This window comes from Myiozetetes cayanensis, unplaced genomic scaffold (genome assembly GCF_022539395.1).
Source record: "Myiozetetes cayanensis isolate MyiCay16 unplaced genomic scaffold, myiCay2020 scf2-11, whole genome shotgun sequence".
Taxonomy (NCBI): Eukaryota; Metazoa; Chordata; class Aves; order Passeriformes; family Tyrannidae; genus Myiozetetes; species Myiozetetes cayanensis.
In genome coordinates, this window is record NW_026087411.1 from 111,570,171 (window position 1) to 111,588,688 (window position 18,518).

At 42.6% G+C, this 18,518-nt stretch overlaps 1 protein-coding gene across 1 annotated transcript in view; it reads right to left on the reverse strand.

The window, feature by feature from the left end:
• PKHD1 (PKHD1 ciliary IPT domain containing fibrocystin/polyductin) overlaps window positions 1-18,518 on the reverse strand; it is a 252,844-nt gene that overhangs the window by 18,222 nt on the left and 216,104 nt on the right. The window contains 1 exon segment of the mRNA XM_050316128.1: window positions 9,583-10,588. Within this exon segment, the coding sequence (XP_050172085.1) occupies window positions 9,583-10,588 (1,006 nt within the window).

Here is an 18,518-nt window from a genome sequence, read left to right on the forward strand (position 1 = left end):
ACTCCCTGGTATATTTTATTTCCTATTAAACATAGACATTGAAACTAATTGAACAGTTTTCTGGGTATGTCTGCAATGCTCACATTGCAAAATTATTATATCCTTGGAAGGGGAAGGAAATTAGGAAGAATTCAGGTTATAAATAATATGTCAAAATGAATCATGACCCAGGCAAAGAGAGATTTTTTTCTTTGTTTTTGAAAAACTCAAGATTGCTGGTGAATTCAAGACAGGCTACAAGAAAGAAGATGCTGCAGCAAGGACAGAGCATATGAAAGATGAGGACTCATGGAAGGCAAACCAGGTACAAATTCCCTGGAAGGACTGTGAGAACTGTTGCCATCTTTGGGTGAGAGTGGGTTCTGATGTCATGTGATGATGAAATAAGCCAGACAGCAGGTACCTTTGCACTCTCAGCTGCACTGTTAGAGCTTTGTCTCCCTCTGCAGATCCTGTCATTGATTAATACACACAGGGAAAGAAACATGAGCATCCAGAAGGCAATGAGGAGACTGAGGTCATTCCTATTTTAAGCAAAAAAGATATTTGAAGGATGATTTTATTTCCACCAGTGGCCATAATTTCCCACATTTCAGGAAGAAATCAAAGAGAATCAGAGTCCAGCTCCTGGCCCTGCACAGAACAGGCCCAAGAGTCACATCATGTGTCTGAGAGCATTGTTCAAATGCTTCTTGATCTTTGGCAGGCTTGGTGCTGTGAGCACTTCCCTGGGGAGCCTGTTCCAGTGTCCAACCATCCTCTAGGTGAAGAACCTTTCCCTGGCATCTAACCTAAACCCCCCACAACACATTTTCATGTCAGTCCCTTGGGCTCTACTGCTGGTCAGCAGAGAGAAGAGATCAGTGCCTGCCCCTCCATTTCCCCTCCTGAGGAAGCTGCAGGCCACAGTGAGGTCTTCTCTCAGTCTCCTCTTCTCCAGGCTGAGCAAACCAATTAAACTCAGCCGTTCCTTGGATAACTTCCCCTCTAGACCCTTCTTTAGGGCAACAAAGCTAGTGAAGTATCTGGATGTGGGGTCATCAGAAACCTGTAGAAGGAGGGGGACAGAGCGAATGTCTCAGATAGGAGAGAAACAGATTCATTAGTGACTTTCATTAATTGCTGTAGATGAGTGGAAATACTCCTATTTACAAAGCCATGGGTGAAGAGCTAAGCCAGGCCTCATCCATAACACACTCCCCAAGTTTACTGTGGCAGAAAGGTCTTTTATTAAATGTAAACAGCATCCCGCCGGAGGTCAGAGCTTTGCCGCTGCCGCGTATCCCAAGGTAATACCACTTTAAGCTCCACATAAACTCTTAAACAGTTTCTATCCTAAAACCAGACCATAGGTGGTACAGTTTTTTACGATATGTTATAATAGTGTAATAAATCTGTTAGCTTAAAATCGAATCTCCGTGGCCTTTTAGAGAAATCATCATTAAATGCAAGGCCCTGTTAATGATGCCATCCCAGTGAAATTGTTTAATCTGCTAGGGGGGTGGAAGGTCACCAAATGAATTTTTTATAATACATCAACTTGACACGCAATAGGGAAAACTGTAATAGATAAAAGCAAAGGAAAAGGGCACTGTCTTCTTCTGATAGGTCAATAGCAGCCAAGAGAGTCACTCATCCACTTTTCCTTCACTACCGTGCTCCTTTTCCATTTAATATGGACACCCAATTAATACCTCAGCACCATAGACAACCTCATTTTAGGTGAATTATAGCAATTTCTTCCCCCTTCTCCGAAATGAAAGTGATCACAATACATCATAGCATTGTGCGAATTAACGTTAATTGATTCGAGTTACCAAGCATTGATGGGCCACTTCTATAATCTGGTCCTTATTGGGAGCTGGAAGGGATGGAGGGAAGATTAGATTGCATCCCCCGTTGCTTTGACGACGGCGGTCACCTGATGGCTTGTTAGACAGTTGTAGGCTTCTATTGCCGGCCCCAGTGGGGTCGTCAGTAAACTGGAGTGATGTCCAAACATCATTACACGCTGCTCCGATATTAAAGCAAAGGGATTAGCACCTTATTGCAAGCAACCTGGATTTGTCATTGTGCTGTCGTTATCCAATTTCCAGATGATAATGTGACTGTGGCCTGCGGGCACAAGGTCCTACAGCCAAACCAAGGTGCCTCTGTGTGTGTATATATATATATATGTATATATGTACACTTGTATACATGTATGCACATGCACACTTCCCCACAAAGACCCAGCACCCCAAGCCATTTAACCCTTTGCTCACCAGATTCCTGCTTAGAGAAGCATGTGGAAGAATTTTTCTCCCTTTCCCCCCACCCCCCACACAGCAGTGGTCAAGAGCATGATGGAACAGCAAAGCAACCTGACCTGGGAGCTGACATGGGTGTCACTCACTCGAATGTCACAGCAGACAAGCTCTGCTGATGGAGTTGACACCACTCACATGTTAAATAAGGCAGAGTGGGGAAAGGATTGGTCCCTTGGAGATGTGGCTGGCAGCTCCTCTCTGCTGTTGTGCCTGTGTCGTGTAAATCATCGCCTTGTACTGCAGGTCTCAGTAATTATTAAGAGGGAGAATGGATCCATATGTGACATGAGCGAGGCAGGTTTTGTTTGACAGTGCTGGGGTAGCAGTGCTGGGATCAGATCTCCTTCCAATGCTTGAGGAAGGTGATGGAGACACTCCTGCACATGTCCAATCAGCAGTAACTTCTGGGAGAACACTGGAATTGGGAATAGCTTCTCTTGAGCTGATCCTCTTCATTTTTAACTGAGATGTAATACCACAAACCCTTCCATTTCAAAGACCCACACTGATGTGGGGAACATATAGCAATGTACCCCTCCTTTTTCCCACAGAGACCTGCAAAGTTCCATGCTCCTTTTCACTGAGTCTCTCCTAACCTCTGCACATTCCTCCTCCTCTGCTCTCTCCCGTTCTCCTTTCACCCTACCTACCTGCTGCTCCCATCCTGCAGAGGAACCAGTTGAATTTTGGAAGGCCATTGTCAGAGCAAGCTGTGGTTTTCACCACAGTTACATGGTGGGTAGGACTTCTAATCACCTGATTCTTGAAATTCAAAGGAGTCATCTTTGAATGGAAATGACAGTTTTTATGCAGGTTTACCATGCACAGTAGATACTAACAGAAATTTAGTTTAAAATTTAAGCTCAGACGTGAAATGTATCTTGGTGACAGACCCTTTAGTCCCTGCACTGTCAGAAGGTTTCCTGACCAGGACAGCAGTGGTGAAAAACTATCATCTGATTTGCAGTGGCAACATGAACTTCCAAGGTTGTTATAGAAAGGTAGTTGAAAGATTTGTTTTAAAATTTGCAAGGGAAATACTGGTTCACACAAGGATCATACACAAAGGGGCAGACTGCTCTGACTGATTTGGGTATTTTCCCCCTAAAAATCAGACAACTTTATGGACAGACATCATATTTTGTGCTTGTTTGGAACAGTCCCTGAGTGAAAAACCTTTCTGCTTGAGCCGCAGGTCAATTCCTCTACTGATCATGAATGCAGGTCAAAAGATGCCCCCTCAGTTTCCCCTCTCTGAATTCAATTTGAAGAAAAAATGCTAAAATAGTAGATCTGGGGCCTAAGATCTATGTAGTTAAAGACCTTATGTCGCATCATCATCCCTGGTATGACTGCGCCTTCCTGACACTGGCAATTCAGCTTTGATGTCCAATTTCAATTCCATCAGAAGCAATACTTTAGCAAAAGGCTGTGTGATGAAAAAAATCCCTTTCTTGGGCCCATAATGACTCCTTCTAAACTGTTTCCAGGTACATTGTCACTATCTTCAGTGAGGGAAGGTGAGTCTGAGTCTCTGAGCTCATGATGACCAACTACCTCTTTTGAACCACATCAACACTACTCAGTTTCCCAGTATGAAAAGAATTATGAACTGAGATCAAAATAATGAAATTCATCTGATTCCCAAAGTGCAACGTGATGACACAGGTCTATACAAGACTCCCTTTGCATCTATTAACCTTCACTTTATTCTTATTAAATTTCTTATTCTGTTTCTCCTATAAAAATCCCAATATAGAATCCTACTCTTTTGATTAGAAACCCTCAAGGTTATTCATATGCACTTTTACACTGTTTTATTAGGCTGCCAATTGAGATATTGGCCATCCTAACTATCCCCAAATTACTAGTAAATGAATAAATAAATAAAATTCAGAATATAGCTTTGGCCATGTGGCTGGGGGGAAAACAAGTCATGAAAATATTATTGAATGGGAAGTGGTCTTTTTCCTGTTCTATTGCAAGATTCTTCCAGTTTATTATCTGAGAAGGAACCTACTTCTTTTTTTAAATGCAAATTTACTTCTTGATACCCTATACTCATTTATTCCTGTGCTGTCGTTGTCCATCAGTGTCTAGAAATTCCTCTCTAGTATTTACTCTTCCAAGGTATCTTCACAGATAGGACAATATCTCCCCAGATTTGCTTTGACAAGTTAAACAGGTTCTTTACTAAATGGCTCTATGATTCTATTCCTTTCATCTTAAAATAAATTCCATTTTCATGATCATCTCAAATGCGCTTCCCTGTACCTATTTGAACTGAGTTTGTCCTGTTTGCACATGAACAGGTGAGAGTGGCACATTCTCCACAAGAATATGTCCTTTACTCTGTCCCTGTGAACATCTGACCTAAAATGAACTAAGTTTAATTTAAAGGAGATTTTAAGGTTGGGTTAAGATCCTGAGTATCATCTTTTCCACACCTTCACTTCAGGGGTATGTGGCAGATAAAACCGTGATAGAACCTCAAGTGCTGCAGTAGCCGCAGCTCTGACGTGGGGATTTTTAGCATCCTGCCCTTGCCTGCTCACCGAAGGAAAAGTTGGATCCCTACACAGGAAAGAAGTTGTCATGTCCCTTCTGTAAAACCCTGTGCAATTCCATACCCCAGCCTGCCTGAAACCTGCCCAAAGGTTACCAAACCCAAGCACTTTGTGTCAGTGTCAGAATTCATCTTACTTGAAGCTCTAGCCCTGTCTGCCTGTGTATGTGCCATGTGACACAGAGAATTAGTGGTAATATCTCATTTAGTGCTCTGCATGAGCATTGCTGTTGGAATGAGCAGTTCTTTGATGATTTGCTTCCCTTTTATTCCTTGCTGTGAGTCTCAAACACCATTATTTCCTGCACACACACAGTTTTTCAGAGGCTACCCCAAACTTAACAAAGAAATATTTCAGTTTGTAGCAGTTTAAAAGTCCATCAAAATGGAGTAAAGCACCCTGCTCCAGTGTGGGGATATGGACTAAATGGCTTCTGGAGGACGTTCAGAATAATATTTCTTATTTTGTAAAAAGGTACACACACACACACAAAATACATTCACCGTTGTGCTCTCTTGTTCTTTCATACTTATATTGATATTAGAAAAATTTTCAAAACACAGATTTCAGTCTGTAAATACATCACAGTAAATGTTACACAGAGATATTCACAGGAAGATAAACTTTGTGATAGACATCTCTGACTCTCCAGCTGTGCACGACTACAGCAGCCACAGCAATCACTTCTGTCTTCTCTTGACAAATTAATGAGCCGTGCTTGAGGTGACCCTAACAAAGGAGTTAAATTAAAACCATGTGGAAAAGCACTTCAAATCATAACAGGCAAGTAATTTTTTTGAAGGTTTGGCAATGTATATACTTTGGTATACGCACTTACTGACTAGATACCCAGCCACAGCAGGGATTCCAAGGCTCCCATCAGCCTCACTCTCCTGGGCTGCAAAGATGAACATCCAGTCTGTGCAGACCGAAGAAACTTTTGTTGTTGTCTCATAGAATCACAGAATCATTAAGGTTGGGAAATATCTCTAAGATCATTGAGTCCAACCAATAACCTGGTACCATCCTGCTCACCACTACACTGTTGCCCCAAGTGTCACATTCACGTCTTTTGAACACTTCCAGGGCTGGTAATTCCACCACTGCCCTGGGCAGCCCACTTCAGTGCCTGACCATCCCTTTAGTGAAGAAATGTTCCCTAATATCCAATCTAAACCTCTCCTTGCTCCACTTGAGGCCATTTCCTCTTGGCCTGTCACTTATTATCTGGGATAAGAGACCTCACCTCACTGCAACCTTCCTTCAGGTAAAGAGAGATAATGATGCCAGAGGAGTCACTAGACTGAAAACACAGGGAGATGGGCTAGGAAGGACTGCAGGTTCTTTGTATATCTGACAGCCCAACTGATCCCAACAGGGATGAAAGCAGAAAAATACACTGGAATACTCATCCTGACTTGTAATCCCAGCCCCATTATCCTTGCCCGTACCAGCAAAAAGAGACAGATAGACAGTGGGGATAGTACATGTCCCAACAGGAAAGCCCTGATTTCATTTCACAAGTTATCTGTGGCTTTATTGCATCAGAAATGTCAGCCATGAGTAATTCCAGAAAAGGTATGACTGATGGGGAGCAATAAATAACAGTGCAGAGGGGCCTGAGCAGCTGAGGGTGGATGAGAACTGAGCTGGCCCATGACCTGCTGATCTGGGTGTTCTCTTCATTATATATCCCAGGTCTTCCCCTAATTGGGACAGGGAATCTATGGCTTCAAGTTAGCACTACTCTTGTCCCTACAATAAAACAAGCTCTTCCTAGGGACTCTCCTGGTCCTTGCTGCTTGGAATTTTTTCACAGAGCATGCACAGACAGGGAAACAAACCTCAGCTGGGAGAGCAGTCCCAGTGTTGGGGATGTCATTTGTGCCTGAAAAAAGGCAGCCTTGAGGTTCCTTTGATGGCACACAGATCTTCCCTCCTTTAGGTGATCTCTTGGGACCATGTGATTGGGATGGTATAAACAATAGCATCATGGAATGACCTCAAAGATCATCTATTTCCCACCCCCTGCCATGGGCAGGGACACCTTCTGCTATCCCAGGTTGCTCCAAGCCCTGTCCAACCTGGCCTTGGACACTTCCAGGGTGAGGCAACTACAGCTTCTCTGGGCAAACTGTGACAGGGCTCCACCACCCACTGCAAAACTTCCTATTGTCACTTTCCTGCTGTCCCATTTTGCAGTGTCCTACAGTGTAACACAAACACCCCCAGTAATAATAGAGATGTTAGTTCTGCTGATCAAAAATACTGTGTGCCTCAGAATTTGGCCCTGATTTAACATTTGTTCTTGCAAATAATATTTTCTGACTGTGCTTAATACAACACCACAACAAAAACCCTCAGAGGAAAAAAAAAGGCACAAAACTAAAGGGAAAAAAAAAAAACAAACCACCAAAACAAAAAAACACACTTGGAAGCAACAAACCAAAACCAAAACAATAAAGCAAAATAAAGATTCCTACAATCACAGGCCAGTGTCCTCACTGTAAGTGACTCTCTACCACAAGCTACACAGTGTCTAGTAGAAAAGTTAAGCATGTCAATAGTAGTTTGCATCACTAGCAGACATCAGGATGGTACAGAGGTCAGCAGTAAATGGAAGAGGATATGGTATTAATTAGAGAGAGTAAGTCTTAGACAAATCCAATTTCTTTCTTGCATAGATGGAATAGGCTTATACTTGGGTAAGGCTCAGTAGTGCACAACATCAAAAAATAACATTATGCAATATCAAGAGAGTACACATTGAGTTGCCAAACATCAAATCCCATGTCCCCTATTAAAAACAGATGGGATATTACCTTTTTCATATTACCCATATGCTTTTAATACAGAATCAGGAATCTGAGGCTGAAATACTCTGCTGGCTGCTCCCACCCCAGCCCTGCTCCTCACAGCCTGCTCTGCAAACAGGGGCTCCCATCTGGACTGTACAAATAGTGGCTGCAAGAGACTGAAAAGAGCAAGATGGGGACAGAGGAAGGAGGGAGAGAAAGGGTTATTTCTTGGACTGTGGAAAAGAGGAATGACCTTCGAAAAGTGAGTTTCGGTATAGAATATCAGTAAAAAATTAGTATATACAAAACTGACCAAAAACTTGGTAACTGGTAGAGCTCAAAAGAAAGCTCCAAGGGGAAATTATTGTAAAGCATCAAGATACAAACATAAAGCCACTGCTGATAAAATGCATGGAAGGATTTGTGGGCTGATAAATTACGGAGAGAAAACTTGAACATGGGCACCTAAATCATGTGGGATGCAGGATCTGGGCAAACAAACTGAATGAATCAGGTTCTGGAAACCTAGAACTGAAAAGGAAACAGAGAATACAGTGAGCAAAGAGAAGACTATGAGCTCTGCTATTTCTATGGGAAAATAGGATCATTGAATTGTGCCAGTTAAAATGGGATTTAATAGCACTTTTGTGTATGGTACTTATATCATAGAATACCAAGTTGGAAGGGATCTCAAGGATCATCTGGCCCAACCTTTCTTGGGAAAAGCATGATCTAGACAAGGTGGTCCAGCATCCTGTCCAGCTGCATCTCAAAAATGTCCAACACTGGGGAATCTATCATGAAGGAAAAGTGTGGACTTTCCTTTATGCACATTTCTGAAAGGATTCAGAAAACAGAGACAGGGAAGGAAACACTCACAAGAACTCAAATCTTTCAATTTTTTTCAAAGCAGTCAGTGAAGTGATTTGATTACTGTCAAGGTATCTGGAGGAGGATGAGGAAGAGTCAATGCCCAGAAACTCGTTGATGTAAAAGTGGAGGAAAGAACAAGAAGCTCTCATGGGAAGCTGGAGAGAGAGAGGTTCCCAAGAGAAAGCGGGTGAGTGTTTGTGACATCAAGAACAAGGACAGCATCCAGCATCTAGGCACACATTCAGGTGTTGGATGAGTCCAGCTCTTATAGCTTCTAGGCCAGATGGTTTTCTGTAATTTTAGCCAAAAAGAGAGTTCAACACTGTAGTATCAAAGTGAAGAGCAGTGGCCTGTATCATGCAGGAGATTGAAATATGAGATTAAACAGACTTTTCTGGCCTTAAATTTTAAAATCTATATGAATAAAGGTTTAGACCTATAGATTAGATGAGGCAACAACTCATCTTTAATAACACATCTCTGCTGCAACATTAATTTGTAAATATTTATAGATTTAATTGTTTAGAATTTAAGAGCTGTGACAGTCTGAATTTCTCTGAAAACATTGACTTTACCCAATACTTTACAATTTCAAGGCAGGCTCACACTAATTTTGTTCCTGTTAAAAGCCTCATGGAAGTCTCTTCACTATAGAGATTCATTGGCACCAAAAGAATAATATGGTAGTTCCCACACAGGAGCCCAGCTAGTACTTGGGCATAACTCTGTCTTCAGAGAATCAGAGAATAATTCAAAGGTTTGGGTTGGAAGGGATCCTAAAGATCATCTCATTTCAACAGGCAGGGATACCCTCCCCTAGATCAGGTTGCTCCAAGCCCCGTCCAACCTGGTCTTGGACACTTCCAGGGATGGTGCAGCCACAGCTTCTCTGGGAAAGTCACAGAAACTTTATGTGTTTCAGCATGGGTAGTCACATTTCAGGCAATGGGGAACTTGTTTAATGAGTAGATCGAGTGGATAAATTTATTCACTACACTTAAATCAGTATCTGATGAGGATGTATCTGACACTTACCTCCTGTTACCTTCTGCTGGGGACAGCAAGCCAGACTGAGTCACCATTAAGGTCTCAACTGGCAAGTCAAGGCCTCTCTGAAGGTCTCCAGTTTGATGAGTGTTGATAATTGTTCTGGCCAAACTCTTTAAGCTGTCACTCGTCAACTCATTTCTTGGATGACGTGGTGGATCACCAAGTTCGATGATCAGCACTCTCGATGGACCAGCTGTATCAGGTGGCTGCAGAGCTCGGGTGCTCACTGGTTGCCTCCCCACTTCCCGTGAGCCATATCTGCTGTGAAAGGCTGTGCAAAAGGCCATGTTAGGGCAGTGATACTTCTTTTTGCTGGCATTGGCTGAGATTACCTTCAACATGCTTTCACCTCCCAGCACATGATGGACTAATCTGACTTGGTCATGGCCAAGGTTCAAGAAATCAGCCAGTCGACGTATTATAGTTGCTTCATCTTCTTCCCCAACAGACTCAGTTACAGTGAAAGCCACAAGAAGAGAGAGGCCAGCAACTATTTCTACAGGTTCAGTCTCATGGAGGAGAACATAGAGGAGATTGTCCTCAAAGCTGAAGTAATTGGCTCCTGCCCCTTCATTCAGTGAAAAAGAAGATGGGTTTGGAGAGACATATTTGCCTTGAATGAAAACACGAAGGCTGAGTGGTTCATTGTAGAATATGGCCATGGGCAGCTTGGTGGTGTTTTGGCCACTGAGGAGGAAGAGTCTGAAAGCCAGAGGTGGGAGGTCTGGGAAGCAAACCGTGGTGAGCTTGGGGGATGGCAGCACAGAAAATAGAGTAGAACGATGCTCTGTGGGGTAACACCAAGTGTGTGAAGCCACGTCACTGAAGGTGTCCATAAAGCTGCCAGTCATTGTTACCACTGGGAACAGTCTCTGGCTATCCACACTGGAGTCCAGGATTTCTAGGATGACAAGAGCATGATCTGTCTGTTTGCAGAAGTAGCCTTGTACTGAGGGCTTGAAGATGCACTTACTGTCATCTCTGTAAATTCCTGGAAGAGAATAAAGGGAAATGAGGGGGGAAAAATTGTTTTGGACATCATCTCAACATTTTGTTTTACAGTTGTTTATTTTCCCACTCAGAGCTCAAAGTCACTTTTGTCAGGGCTAAAATTTTACATAATTTTAAGAGAAGCCTGAACACTAACAGATGTTAAGTAGATACAAACCACATCTACTTCTTTGGGTTGAAAATGATTGAAGACTGCTAACAGGCAGAAAAGCATCGCACACACTTATCTCATTCTTTAGATATCAAATTTAGATTGTTCTTTGATCTGATCCAGCACTACACCCCTATGTCCTCGTGTCTTCTACATTCTACTGGTTCTAAGCCTGTACAGGGCAACAAATCAGGGCTTGACTGCAATTCTTTGGGAAGATCATTTAACTCCCCATGAAGCCATCTCATCCCACTCACAGGGATTGCATTAAACAAACAAACAAACCAACCAACCAACCAAAAAATCACCAAAATAAAAAACCCAAACCAAACCCCAACAAAAAAAATCAGAACAAACAAAACAAATAAACAAGCCAACACAAAACAAAAAACACGCCTAGAAAGGACCAGAATATTACTATCTCCTCCAGTGATGACATCATCAAGTTTTAGAGGTAGAAGAAAGCATCAGATTCAGATACCTACAAATAGTGGAGATTCTCACATGTGCTCCAAGCACCTAAACTCCCACTGCATTCAGTGGAGATCTGAAATTTAAACCATTTGCCCACAGGCAGACATCCAGATTTGCATGGGATGCCCTGAGGGACCTGAGACATGTGACAGAGGGTCTACAGAAGATTTCTGCCCTGCAAGGATGGCAGCTGGAGGGCTGGTGGGACACTCCACAGCACACACTTGTGGTAACTGAAGCATGCCCAATTCCCCAGCCATCAGCACAAACAGAGCAGTTTAAAAACATGGAGTTCACCCTAAAAGACTTCTGTTTAGTCATCTGGATTACACTTTGCTATCCTATAACTTTATTGGCCAGAGGTAGAACCTGTCACTTGAACACAAGTGCATAATGTCACTTCTTTTGGTAGCTGCAACATCTGTAGATATAACACACAGTCGATGGGAGTGCAAAAGCCCCTTTAGGTAACACTTTATTCTTTCACTGAATATAAAAGGAGCCAAAACCCTACATATATGTCAGAATTTGCCACCAAATCCCCTCCCAAGTGTCTGTGGAGACAAGTCAAAAGGATCGTTTTATGGAAGGCTCTGTACAGAAGAGACATAATCCACACAGTCTTCTGAGTTAGAATGATAGAATCACAGAATGGTTTGGGTTGAAGAGACCTTAAAGATCATCTGGTTCCAACCACCTCCCATGGGCAGGGACACCTTCCACTAGACCAGGTTGCTCCAAGCCCAGTCCAACCTGGCCTTGGACATTTCCAGGGATGGGGCAGCCACTGATTCTCTGGGCAACCTGTGACAGGGCCTCACCACCCTAACAGAGAACAATTTCTTCCCAGTATCCCATCCAACCCTTCCCTCTGGCAGTGGGAAGCCATTCATCCTTGTCCAGTCCCTCCATACCCTTGACCAAAGTCCCTCTTGCAGCCCCCCAGGTACTGAAAGATGCTATAAGTTTACGGTGTACTCCATCTGACCAAATATAGGTCTCTATTTTAAGATGAGAGAAATTGTGCCTCAGGCTGTAATGATGAGATCATCACTGATTATAAAGAGAGAACAAAAGTAAGAGTTCAGACACGGGCACCAGAAACATAAACATTTCTGCCTGGAGCATCGTAGGAAAAGATGTGTGTTTCTGTTTTTCCTTCCTCTCTTCAAAATAAAATCAAAGGAGGAATTTGCTACGGTAGCCAGCTAGAATCCTCCTTCCCTCACCTAGCCTGCCCCTTCCTTAGTTAGCTGAGCTCACAAACATGTTGGGCAAAGTGTGGCCAATGTCTCAACTAACCGTGTTCCTCATTCAGCACCTTCAGGGACAGGTATTCAAATCAGATCAAACACAAGGGACAGCAACATCCTTGAGAGTCACAAACTTTCGAATGAATGAAAGGACTCTCCCCTTATCAAGGACACATTATGTGAAACTTTCTGCTAGAGAAAAATGGCAGACTCCTGGGAAAGAAATGAACTATGAGAAAAGTTTGATGGAGCTCTGAGCAACCTGGTCTAGTGGAAGGTGTCCCTGCCCACAGTAGAGAGGATGGAACCAGGTGATCTTTAGGGACCCTTCTATTCCAAACCATTCTATGATTCTATTAAATTATTCTGGGGTCTGCCTTCAGTTACATCTCAATGCCTGGATCTTGCAGACACCTGTTATCTATTTCAAGGGGAATCCTCATGTGCAGACCGTGGTCTGGGAGCATTTCCCAGAACGAGCTGTCACTCTGCACGTCACCGAGAGGAGCAATAAAATTACATAAATGTCGAGCTCTGTTCAGGGAGGATGTTCCATGAGAGAGGATCTCTGCAGAAGCCCCTATTTTTAGACACTAGCTTAGGATTTTGCTTCCTTTTCTTGCCTTTCCCTGTGCTTTTGTTTTTTTTTGGTTTTTTTGTTTTTTTTTTGCTTTATCAGTGCAAGTATTTTGCTCTCGGTGTTTGCTGGGGGCAAAGGGATACAGAGAAGCAGTTCCGTTCAGAAACAGAAGTGGAAACGCTGAGCTCGGAGACATTCGGCTTTGTCCTGGAGCACTGGGAGGATGTGCCGGCAGCCAGCCCACAGAGCCTGACAGATCCCATCCTCTGCTCTCCTGGAAATACCCCATCTCCCCCCTCTCATGTCTACAAATAGGATTTGCTGATATTTTGTGATTTCCCAGGACTTTCCTTTGCCCTGCCTGCCTTGCAGAGCTGGCTGACTTGTTTTCCTGCACACACACGAACTCTCACACCCATGTACACACACACATCGTTGCTTGTCCCCTTCCAAATGGCCTTATCTGCCAGTCACAATTTCTGCAGCCTGCAATTTCGATCACTTTTAAATGAAACCCATGCTGGCCTTAGTAATCATAATGTCATTTACAATTTACCACAAAACACATTTATTCAGTTAGTAGCACATTGGAGAAAGAGAACTCCATATGAACTCGCCACTGAAGCCCTAATCTGATTATTTCCTCATGAAAATCCAAGCAGGGGTGCTTGTAAGAGGGGTCTGAGAGGAGAAGGAAAAAAGTGAGTCCTGGCCACAGCTGACTCTCATAATCAATGGGAGTAGATAAGTGACGAGGCGTGTCAGGGCCAGCAGCTAATCTGCCCTGGGGCTTTCCTCTAAAAAAGGCCAGAGTGGACAGGACTTAATAAATACTGAGTGACCACTGAATATTGAGCTGACATGTGCTATTTACATTGGTGATGAACAATAACGGTGATAAATTCCAGAAGCATCCCCCCCTGCAATGGGGGAAATCAGATTAAACAGGTTCTATTTGTACGTGGGTTTGCACACACTTGTGTATGTGAGGGGGGGACAAAATGGGGGAAAAAGAATCAAGCACAAACAGGCAGGAAGGATGGAGAAGGTGTTCATGTCTGTAGCAATGAGTTCATGGATGAGGCTGAATGTTGTGCTGGGATCTTTATGCACCCAGGCAGAGGAGGAGGGCATGAGTATTTTGGGTGCACGCATGGGCAGGTGTGCCATCTGTGTGTCCTACTCCATGCAAGGAGAGAGAAATGATACTTGGAGAATGTGTGTGCTCATCCTCTGCAGATAATTCCTCAGGCTTTGCTTTCTGCAGCTTCCCCCCATCATCAAGCCAAATTTATTATTTATTTATATCCATCTGCACACACACATAGACACAGCAACATCTATATCTAGATGAGACTTCAGCACTCAGGTTGCTTCTAGGGCTCCTGACAAATATTAACTTTGTGTCAATATTTGTCCTTCCTGTCGTGAAATGAGGATTTTCCACCTCATTTCACATTTGAAAAGAAAAATGTGCCGAGGGGGTCCTCTTTGCTCAGGAAAAAAACCCACCACCACCATCACCATCTCATATCCTTTATTTAGAAAAATGGAGAAGGGTGGAAGGAGGGAAGAACATTTTTTTAAATAGATGTTTTGACTTAAAGGCACGCAGAGTCCTTTGCAAGTCTCCTGCCTTTTCCCTGCTTCCCCAACATCAAATAAATAAAATAAAATAAATTCCACATTTAAAATTGAATGAAATACATCAACATTAATGATTTTCCCCTTCAGGTTAACACCACCATTTGCTTCAATAATTTTTACCCATTTCGTGATAGATTTCACAATTCATGGTACAAGGAAAAATAGAGTCTTTTTTTTGACAAAAACAAAAGGGAGTGTCAGTTTTTTATCAAAATAAAATAAATCTCTCACAATTTTCTTTCCATCCGACTGGATTTGCCCGTCAGTTATTTCTAATTTAACTACAATTATAGCTACAAAAAATATAAAAGCGAGGAGGGGAGGAAGGGGGAGGGGAGAGATAAATGGGACACTGTTTAGAAATTGCAATTCCTTGGCCTTGGGCTGGTCAGCACATATCTTTGCTGAGGGGGAAATATTCATCAGCATTAACTGTTCCTTTTGACCTGCTGACATTCAAATGGGAAATAAAAAAAAAAATTAAAAAAAAAAAAAGGGTCCAGCAACAGCACCTCACAAATCTAAAAAAGGGAAATTATTCTGAAGTCCGTTGTGGCTTTTTGTTATAGGAAAAGTTTTCTATGTTTCTTGAGTTCAGATGTTCCCTGTAAATCATTTTGGCCTTGATTTTCCTGTCTAACCCCTGTAACAAGGTCTTCATGCCTACACACTCATGCTCTGTCAGCAGCAGCTCTGCAGACACTGATTTTGTAAATCTTTATGTAGTAAGTGAAAACAAACCCACCAGCTTCGGTGAATATGCTAAGTTAAGGCACCTCCCATTGCTTTTAGAAATCCCACCAACTGTAAATTAGGGATTGAATTTGTCAGCGTTCCGTGGGGGATAAACACACAGATATGCAACGTCAAGTAACACCTGTGGCTGGTTTCTCACAAGATGTATGTTGGGCACACGTGCATAGGAAGGCACGGTGGCTCAGTGCTTCTTGTGCATTTGGGTCCATATGTGCTGGTTTTGGCTCAGGGAGAGTTAATTTTCTTCCTAGTAACTGTTATGGGGCTGTTTTTGGATTTGTGCTGAAAGCAGTGTTAACAACACAGATATGTTTTCATTACTGCTGATTGGTGCTTACACAGAGATGACGCTTTTTTCTGCTCCTCATCACACCCCACCAGTGAGTGGGCTGGGAGTGCACAAGAAGCTGGGAGGGGACACAGCAGAGACAGCTGATCCCAGTTGACAGTGGGGATATCCCAGACAATATCACATCATGCTCAGCATATAAAGCTGGGGGAAGATGAAGAAAGGGAGACACATTCACAATGATGAAGTTTTCCCAAGTCCCTGTTACATGGGATGGAGCCCTGCTTTGCTGTGGATGCCTGAATACCTGCCTGACCTTGGGAAGTGGTGAAAGAATTCCTTATTTTGCTTTGCTTGTTTGTATGACTGACTTTACCTCAACCCACAAGTTTTTCTCCCTGTTACCCTTCCAATTCTCTCCCCATCCCACCAGGAGAGAGTGAATGAGCTGAGATGCCCTATGTTGGGGTTAAACCATGACAAAATATACACACATAACTATGTGCTCATAGTAGGGACCACATAAATAAAAATAGAGTGTTTGCTTTAGGCAGTTAATTCTTTCTCTTAAAGGAAATTATTTTGGAAGGAAATGAGTCTTATAACATCACACTCTGTGAGGTTTTATGCTCTCCTCTTTATCGTTCCTCTATAAAAAATCTTTGAACCCCCTGGCCAATTTCAGTCACTTTTGTGGACTCAAAGGTAGTATGTTCCTGCAAGGTTTGTAAAAGTAGGTGCCCAAGTAGAGAAAAGACAGTTATTAGTTCTTACACTGAAGGAAGGTCTGTAGTAAAACTCTCTCTTATTACACACCCCAGGATCTGCATTCCCCCTTCCCTTTCACATCCAAATCCAAAGAAAAGCAGGTGTAGCACGCAAAATATTTGTCTTGCAATCATTGTTCTCATTCTTTGATATGGTCACATACATTACAACTATTTATTCACTTTAAAATCAAGTGTTATTTGCCTCTTTCATACAGTTATATATTTTTATGTTTGTACCAACCCTTCAGATCTCCCCCATGCCTAAGAAGTAAGACACATAGTGTTACAGATGGCAATATATCTCTCCAAGTCATGAACAAAAAAACTGCACTTTTCCAATTCCCAGTGACTAGTACTGATAAACTCATTCCTGACCTTAAAGCATCAGTGTAAAAGTAAAGTCTTAAGAAGAGAGACTAGAAACTCTCTGAGGCCAGGATGCTCTCCAACAGGGATCAAAAAGAGTATGGGAACAAAGCATGCATATAGCAATGTTCTCCCAAAATGCTGCTCAAGCTTTCAGAGATTTACAGGTCAGGAACCTCTCGAGTCAGAGAGATCATCTTTGGTCTTTGTAGTTGACAGAAAATGTCAAACCTGTCTCAAGAAACTGCAAAAAATCGGGGAAGAGAATAGTCTAGCCAGGAGAATATATCTTGAGTCCTCTCAAAGAAGGTGAACCAATAAATCTGGAGGTGCCCTTTGATGAGGTTGACAAGACCAGGTTATATTAAGAGATGTTCCTTAGAATGCCCAGATCTTCTCAAATGCCCTGCTGCCACTACAAGTTGCCACACCTGCTAATATCTTGGCTGTTTGTGTACAGATTAGCTCATCTGGAACTGAGATTCTAGAGCATTTTATCCATCAAAACTTATAAAATAAGCCATGCCAAGTCCAGATCCTTGTCCCTGAGGCCAGCTGCCGTGGCACTCCCATGATATTAAAGTCACTGACCCTCCAAAAGACAGTGGCCACCTCCAAACTGCCCTTTTGAATTGTGCCAATTTCTGGAAAGTGCCCAGGAGATATCTTGGATGCTGCTGGTTTTCCTGGGACCAAACTGGGCTTGGAGCTGTTCTCTTGATGCAGCAGAAGTGACTGGGAAGCTTCAGTGTCCCTATCCTTGTGCTGCTTGATTCAGTAGAGGCCCATTCCTGCTGCTGTCGGCACTGGCCCGGAGCAGCTTGTTCATCATTTTACTAAACTTAATCAGAAAGACACAATTAGGGAGGATTTTTGTCTTCATTATCACTAATGATTAAGGGACTTGAGTCATTTTAGCCATCCTGACAACACAAAAGTCCCCATAATGCTTGTTTCAGGAATAAATCCAATATGGTGACAGAAGAATTTTTACCTGACATTATATTGTTCATGGAGACAGAAAGTATTAAACAGCATAATTAATATCTTCCCCAAAAGTGCCACAAATTAAACACCCTTAAATTGCAACCCTGAATGAAGGACAATGCAGGAGTCATTTCCTGAAATCCTATTGTAATGCAGTCAGAAGTGTGGCCTGGAATGGGACAGAGTGAACCTTCATATGGGAGAGATAATCTGGATCTTCATAGGTTCCCTGAGGGCCATCAGTACACAGATAAGAGGTGGAAATGATGGCATTTTATACAACAGTTAACAAAATAGGACTCAGGGCCCTTGCTGGAGCTTTTAGATGCTCTCATGAAGCAGGCAAGACAAACAAACTATCCCCACAAACCTCCTGTAGTCATTAACCATGATCCAAAGAGCAAATAGCTGGGTGTGAGAGGGATCCTGTCTCTCAGGGAAGATGATTGAAAGAGAAAAATGCCAAGAAAAACATCTTTTGGTCTGAGTTATTTCACCTTTGACAAAACAAGCTGTTCTGCAAGCATCATCTTATTTCTCATGTCACTACCAAAGCTTTTCTCATTTTCTTTCCCTTTAAGACAATCCTGGTTTCCTTTTAGTGTATTTAAAGCCCAGAAGGAATTTTCTCTCCTCC